At 39.7% G+C, this 7,756-nt stretch overlaps 1 protein-coding gene across 1 annotated transcript; it reads right to left on the bottom strand.

Annotated features, from left to right (window-relative positions):
- Positions 1 to 667: 667 nt before the first annotated feature.
- On the bottom strand, positions 668 to 6,447 carry LOC138900409 (uncharacterized). Its single transcript, XM_070187150.1, has 3 exons — positions 5,809 to 6,447; positions 5,185 to 5,428; positions 668 to 1,131 (listed from the first exon to the last, which is right to left on the bottom strand). The coding sequence occupies exons 1-3, from the start codon at positions 6,445 to 6,447 to the stop codon at positions 668 to 670; spliced, it is 1,347 nt and encodes a 448-aa protein (XP_070043251.1).
- Positions 6,448 to 7,756: the final 1,309 nt, after the last annotated feature.

Below are 7,756 nucleotides of genomic sequence, written 5' to 3'. Positions count from 1 at the left end.
CAAGTCCACCGAGGTCTTGTGACGTGCAATGTCACCACCCCAATAATGTTTTATTCTCTGGCCATTTACCAAGAAGGTACCACTTGAGCTCGTATCACGCAGTTCCACCGCTCCATGAGACTTCACACTTACCACAACAAAAGGACCTGTCCAACGAGACTTAATCTTTCCAGGGAATAGCTTCAACCTCGAATTGAACAAGAGAACTTCTTGACCCGGCTCAAACTCTATGTCAGATGTGCTTGTCATGCCACCTCTTCATTTTTTCTTTATATAATTTGGCGTTTTCATATGCGTGCAATCGAAACTCATCAAGCTCATTGAGTTGGAGCAACCTCCTCTCACCAGTTAAGTCCATATCTATATTCATCTTTTTAATTGCCCAATAGGCTTTGTGTTCAAGCTCTACGGGCAAGTGGCACGCCTTCCTATAAACTAACTTATACGGAGAAGTACCTATAGGAGTCTTGTATGTAGTTCGATATGCCCATAATGCATTGTCTAATTTCCCGGCCCAGTCTTTTCTATTTCCACTTACTGTTTTGCAGAAGTGAGTTCCTCCGTCGCTTATCAACACTCTTGGAGTCCCTAAACGTGTGAAGATATGCTTCTTTATAAAGCTTACCACGACCTTTGCATCATTAGTAGGAAGTACAATGTCCTCCACCTAGTTAGAAATATAGTCGCTCGCCACCAAGATGTACTTGTGACCATTAGAGTGTGGGAACGGTCCCATGAAATCAATCCCCCAAACATCAAAAAGCTCTACTGCAAGAATGTTTGGCATCTCGTGCTTCTTCGTGATAGTTTCGGTTCTTTGACATACGTCATACTTTTTAACAAAGGCATGTGCATCCTTAAATAATTTTAGCCAATAGAAACCTGATTGTAGCACTTTTTGGGCAGTTCTATCCCCACCGTGATGACCTCCATATGGCGAAGCATGACAGTCATGCAATATTGCATTCATCTCTTCCTTAGGAACACATCTTTGCACCAATTGATCTGCGCACTGCCTATATAGGAATGGATCATCCCACATGTAGAGCCTCACATCATGTAGGAACCTTCTTCTATTATTAAGTGTCAATTCTGGTGGTGTCACCCCACTTGCAATAAAATTCATATAATCTGCATACCACGGGGCTTCACTTTAGGTGACTGCTAATAAATGTTCATCAGGAAATGTTTCTTTGATCAACCTACATTCAGCTACATGGTTCTGATTTTCTAATCTGGACAAGTGATCAGCCACTTGATTCTCTGTCCCTTTTCGATCTCGGATTTCTAAGTCAAATTCTTGCAAGAGCAGGACCCAACGAATCAGTCTCGGCTTGGCGTCTTTATTTTCAAACAAGTATCTGATAGCTGAATGATCTGTGTAGATGATGACTTTGATTCCCACTAGATAAGATATGAACTTGTCAAACGCCCACACCACTGTAAGCAACTCTTTTTCAGTAACTATGTAATTCATCTGAGCTGGATTCATAATTTTGCTCGCATAATAAATAGAGTGAAAGATTTTATCCCACTTTTTCCCCAAAACAGCTCTAATTGTTATGTCACTTGCGTCGCACATCAACTCAAATGGTTGCGCCCAATCTGGGCCAATGATAATTGGTGCAGTCACTAACCTTCCCTTCAGCTCCTCAAATGCTTTCAGATAAGCATCATCAAACTTGAAGGTGACATCTTTTTCAAGAAGCTTGAACAAAGGGGAAGAAATTTTCGATTTTTTTTTAATGAAACGACGATAAGAACCTACATGGCCCAAGAAACTGTGAATGCCTTTGACGGATGTCGGTGGAGGTAATTTTTCAATCGCTTCCACCTTTGCTTTTGTAATACCCCGGAAAATTTTTGAAGTATTTTAAGACCATTAAAAAGATTAGCGGGTGCTAATTATATTAATTCGGGTATGAACAAGACTGATAATTTGAGTGATAGTAATTGATGATTATAATATAGGTATGAGGTGCATTAAGAATGGTTTATGGTCTAAGAAGAGCCCTAAGGCTAAGTCAAGTTGAATATTGTATGATGGGATAAAATTTCAAGTGAGTTTGCACAAGATCTAACTTCCAACGAGCATAACTCTCAAGATATAAAGAGTTTGTCATTTGGATATATATACAGAACGATATGGCCATTTTACTGGACATGTGTCAGATGCGCGGCCGAGCATATTTGAGAGTTTCTGCCTCAAATCCGCGGCCAAATTCGCGGCCACGGATGTAGAAACCCATTAAATACCCTCAAGACCGGGTAGAGAGAGAGAGAGAGATAAGTCATTTCTTCAAGACTAGGGATTTCTCTCCACCACTCATCCGGCCAAGGCTTCAAATACACGTCCGGCCACCGTTATTTTTTTATGATGATTTCACTTCTCAATCACTAGTTACAATAAGGTTTTGTATTGGATTCCATAGGATTTCTTCAAAATCTCAAGGACACCCCAAAAGTTGACTTTCAAGATTTGGTCTACAAGAGGTAATCTTTCACCCTTAAACCTACATGCATGGATTGTTAGTGAATAAATTAGAAAGAAATAAGTACTAGCACTTATGAGATAGTGATTGGAAGCCATAAATACTTAAACTGAATTATTGGGTGTGGTAGAGATTTTGTAACAAGTTAATTAGTAGAATTTGATAGATGTGAGTTCATTGATGATTATAATGGTGCTAAGAAGGTAGTTAGTGGACAAAGGATGTTGTAGTATCTCTTGTTGGTGATAAGGATGTATTGTTGGAGGAAGAAACACCATTACTAGAGGTAGTTGAATGTTATGCACACCTAGTGTTTGATAAAATGCTCAAGTGAGCTAGAACCAAGATCATCTTCCTAATTTTGGTGCAATTTATTATATTTCTAAAATAGATTGAGGTTGCTAAGAATTACGGAACATTTAGAGTGTAAGGAAGCTCAAGTGAGGTATGTTGGCTAAACTCTTCTCTTAGAATTGAATTCCCCGGTGTTCATGTAAATTATGTAAGTTCTGAGTGATTCATTATGAAATTGGTTATTCCGAGTAAGATTGGGTTGAAAGATATATGTACAACAAGCATCCCAGATAATTTATTCATCTTATGTTACCAATTGAGGATGTGTTAAACTATGGGTTGTGTATTAATAATGTTTCGACTTTAAATCAAGTTTAAATGAAGGCTATTATGCCAAATTTTATGAAATATCTCTATGTGCCTTAGACTCTAAATTGCTCACATGTGTACTACACACCTTAATTTGAATTGTATTTGTTGTTGATGATGATAATGATATTTGAAATTGATAAGGTGAGCATGAAATACTGAATATGGCCAACGTGCCAAGAATGACCGTATAATTATGGCCATTAGTGCCAATGAAATGAAAAGATGTGAAAGTGATATGAAATGCGATGATTGATATAAAAAGGTTGGTGTCTTGAATAAGACAGCCTAGTCGGTCGGGTCGTGATCGGATACCACGTCACACACATGGTGGTGATTGTGCTGGAAATTGTAATTGAAATGGTAATTGTGGTTGATCTCCCTAATGGATAGGCTAGCCGATCAGGTCGTGATCGGACTCCGTGTTAAAGACTGTGGTATTGATATTGAGAGAAATTTTGGTTGATGTCTCTAATGAGATAGCCTAGCCGATCGGGTCGTGATCGGACTCTGTGTTAAGAGTACGGTGGTACTGGTTTTGTGAATAATGGTATCGTGAATAATGGTATTGTGAATAATGGTATTGTGGACAATGATATATCGATACTAAAAATCTCCCAATGTGAAATATGGAAATTTATTTGAACAGTGTCTTGATCCTAAATTGAGGTTTGATGTTGATTAAAGCATCCTTTGATATTATGATAATCTTGTTTGTATTATTTGACATTATATTGAGAGGGTGTTAGTTATACATACTAGTGCTATTCGATAGTACTAACGTCCCTTTTGTTGAGGGCGTTGCATCGTTCAATGGATGCAAGTGGTTCCACATCAGGAGATATTGGTCGGTGATAGCAGTGCAGCTTCTTCTCAGCTGACTTGGTGAGCCCCACTTTATTCCGAGGTCATGAATATTTTGTACTTTGTGTATTCTGTTTGAGGTATAGTCTGGGCCTTATTGCCGGCATTATCATTGTACTCTTCTTTATCTATAGAGGCTCCGTAGACATAGTGTGGGTTGTGTATTGGTGTTGGGAAAGTCAAAATATGTTATGTTGTGGTTGTATTATTTATCTATTTGAGACTTTAAAAATGATGAAACTATTGGTAATGAATGGGTATTATAGACATGAACATCTTTTTGTCTAATTAATGAAAATTTGTATTATCTCCATTTGTGGATGAGTTTAAGTATAATGAAATCTAACAGGCTTGCTCGGTCGGGTTCACTCAGTTGAGCGCCGGTCGCGCTCCTCGATTTTGGGGCGTGACAGCTTTATCCACCTGCAAACCATTTTTGGACACCTTGTGTCCCAAGACTATACCTTCACGTACCATGAAATGGCACTTTTCCTAGTTTAGTACCAAGTTTGTCTCTTCACACCTAGAAAGCACTTTATCAAGGTTCATTAAACAATTATCAAAAGAACACCCAAACATAAAAAAATCATCCATGAACACTTCTACAAATCTTTCAACCATGTCAGTAAAAAATAGCCATCATACACCTTTGAAAAGTCGCAGGTGCATTACATAGACCAAAGGGCATTCTCTTGAACGCATTCGTGCCATAGGGACACGTAAATGTGGTTTTCTCTTGGTCCTCTGGGGCTATAGCAATCTAATTATACCCCAAATAACCATCTAGGAAATAGTAGTATTCCTGGCCAGCTAACCTATCAAGCATTTGGTCAATAAAAGGGAGGGGAAAGTGGTCCTTTCGGGTGGCATTGTTCAATTTTCTATAATCTATGCAAATTCTCCACCCAGTGACAGTTCTTGTAGGAATTAAGTCATTATTTTGATTAACCACTACAATCATCCCCCCCTTTCTTAGGCACACATTGAACGGGGCTTACCCATTTGCTATCAGAGATTGGAAATACAATACCTGCATTAAGCCACTTAATCATTTCTTTTCTTACCACCTCTTTCATGATTGGATTTAGGCGGCGGCGTTGCTCTACACTTTGCTTGTGTCCGACCTCCATGAGGATTTTATGTATGCAGAAAGCTGGACTAATGCCTTTAATGTCAGACATCGTCCACCCAATTGCTCGCTTGTGCTCGCGTAGCACTCTCAACAGCTTTTCCTCCTGCAATTTAGACAAGTCAGAAGAAACAATAACAGGTAAAGTGTCAGAACTACCCAAATAAGCATATTGAAAGTGAGGGGGTAGGGGTTTAAGCTCCAATTTTGGAGCTTCTTCAATTGACGGCTTTGGAGGAGACCCACTAGGATTTTTCAGGGGCTCAAACGGGTGTATTCCCTACATGTAAGCACAGGATGCATCTAGGATATGCATCATCTCCTTAACCTCATCATCAATCTCCAAGCTATCGAACAACATGAGTGCTTTTTCTAGAGAATCGTCTAGATATACACTCTTGTCAAGAAGTTATTTATCCACCTCCATAACAGATATCATAGAGATCTCCTCATAGTGGCGGGGAAGTTGGATCACTTTGTAGACATTAAAAACTGCTTCCTCGTTGTCCACCCTCATAATCATTTTTCCCTCTCTCACTTTAATTAATGCATCACCAGTAGCCAAGAGAGGTCATCCCAATATGATTGGAACTTATTAATCAGCCTCAAAATCTAGAATAATAATGCTGGGAAGATAAATTTCCCAATTTGCAGCAACACATCTTCAATCACTCCTTCAGGGTAAGCTATGGACCTATCAGCTAATTGCAACATCACAGTGGTTGATCTTGGAGCTCCCAAACCCAATTTCTTAAACAAGGACAAGGGCATTAAATTTATGCTCGTCCCCAAATCACAAAGAGCACGACCCACATCAATATTACCAATTCGCACAGGGATGGTGAAGCTGCCAGGATCCTTAAGCTTTTGAGGAAGCTTGTTTTGGACCCTTGAAGTGCACTCCTCAGTAAGTGCAATTGTCTCAAACTCAGTCAATTTCCTCTTGTGAGCCACTATATCTTTTATGTACTTAGCATACTTTGGAATTTCATGAAGTACATCCACCAATGGAATATTTAATTGAACCTGGCTCAACATAGAGAGAAATTTGTTAAACGTGTAATCATCATTCTTTTTCTGCAATCTCTGGGGGAAAGGTGGTGGTGGCCTTGCAGCCTCTACTGGATCTGAACCTGTATCATTTTTCTTTGACTCATGTATTGCCTTAGGGATTAGCTCCCCTTCAGGTATAGGCTTGTCCTTTCTCTTCTTTGGCACTTCCTCTAGTTCCCTCCCGTTTCTGAGTGTAACTGCATTAACTTGAGGGTTATTCTCTGTATCACTGGGAAGAGCGCCCATGATAAGTTGGAATGATTATTCCAATTTGGATTGTAAGTATTTCCATATTGTGCATGCTGATTCATTGGACCTCTACTATGTTGCCCCACATAGTATATAGATTCAGGATTCGTGGGGCACATGTCACTCATATGATTGTCACCACATAGTTCACATCAAATAGACATTTGTTGTACATGTTGCATCTGTTGTGTTTGTTGCATTGTCATTATATTCATTTGATTTGCCAATTTTGCTATATCAGCTTTCATGGCTGAGAAGTCATCAAGCTCAATCAATCCAGCTGCCTTCTGTTTAATTGTTCTTCGTGAGTTCCCATCTCCTTGCCAATTATGGTCATTAGCAGTGAAGTTATTTAGCAAGAGTTGTATTTCACTATAAGGCCCCGCCGTACAACTACCCCCACAAGCTGAATCAAGATTCATCTTTGATGCCTCGTCTAGCCCATAAACAAAAGTGTGACCCAACACCTCATCAGTCTGACAATGATGCGGGAAGTCTCTGAGTAGCTTCTTGTATATTTCCCAAGCTTGACACGGTGTGACGCCATCCCGTTGTTGGAACCCAAGAATCAGGCTCCTCGGTGACTTTGTCTTCTTAGTGGGGAAAAACTTGATTAAGAATTTCCTTGCTAAATCATACCAAGTGTGGAATGAGTTCGCGGGCTCCTTTTGCAACCATTCTTAGCCTCCCCCAGCAGTGAAAAGGGAAATAGTGTCCGCCTAACATAGTCCTTGGAAACATTCGGATAATTATAGGTGTCCGTGATTTCCAGAAATTCTGAATGTGCCTTTGCGGGTCTTCATGAGATAAACCCACATATTGCCCTGTGGACTGAATCAGTTGTACCATGTACTGTTTGAGTTCAAAATGCCATGTGATATCAGGCTTCACAGTAGCCCGAGTCATATTAGCAAGATTGGGCCTTGCGGCTTCTATCATCGCACGCTCTTCATTACATGTCATCTCTATTGGTTGTGGTTGAACTACAATATCCAACTCTCCTTCTATTCAAGTTCTTGCTTTGACTTCCCTCCTCACGCTGTGAAGTGTTCGTTCAATTTCAGGATCAAGAGGAAGGAGATTGTTTGCACTTCTACTCCTTCGCATTTAAGAGAAGAGCATGCGTTAACACAAACAAGGTAAAGTGAAAATTAGAGTTTGAACAAATAACTAATAAAAGCTTAACTCAGTCAAGTAGCTAATTTCTAAGTCCCCGACAACGGCGCCAAAAACCTGTTACGACCAAACACACTCACGCAAGTATACATGATCGTCAAGTAATAGAGTAGTGAGTACAGTATCGTTC

Source organism: Nicotiana tomentosiformis, chromosome 10 (genome assembly GCF_000390325.3).
Source record: "Nicotiana tomentosiformis chromosome 10, ASM39032v3, whole genome shotgun sequence".
Lineage (NCBI taxonomy): Eukaryota > Viridiplantae > Streptophyta > Magnoliopsida > Solanales > Solanaceae > Nicotiana > Nicotiana tomentosiformis.
This window is presented reverse-complemented; position numbering and strand designations above follow the sequence as displayed.

Coding starts and splice junctions, on each gene's coding strand:
- LOC138900409 (XM_070187150.1), bottom strand. CDS start 6,447: ATGGGCGCTCTTCCCAGTGATACAGAGAATAACCCTCAAGTTAATGCA. Junction 5,429..5,808: donor CTGAAGGAGTGATTGAAGAT/GTGTTGCTGCAA, acceptor GCTTACATGTAG/GGAATACACCCGTTTGAGCC. Junction 1,132..5,184: donor GACGATGTCTGACATTAAAG/GCATTAGTCCAG, acceptor CGTGGTATGCAG/ATTATATGAATTTTATTGCA.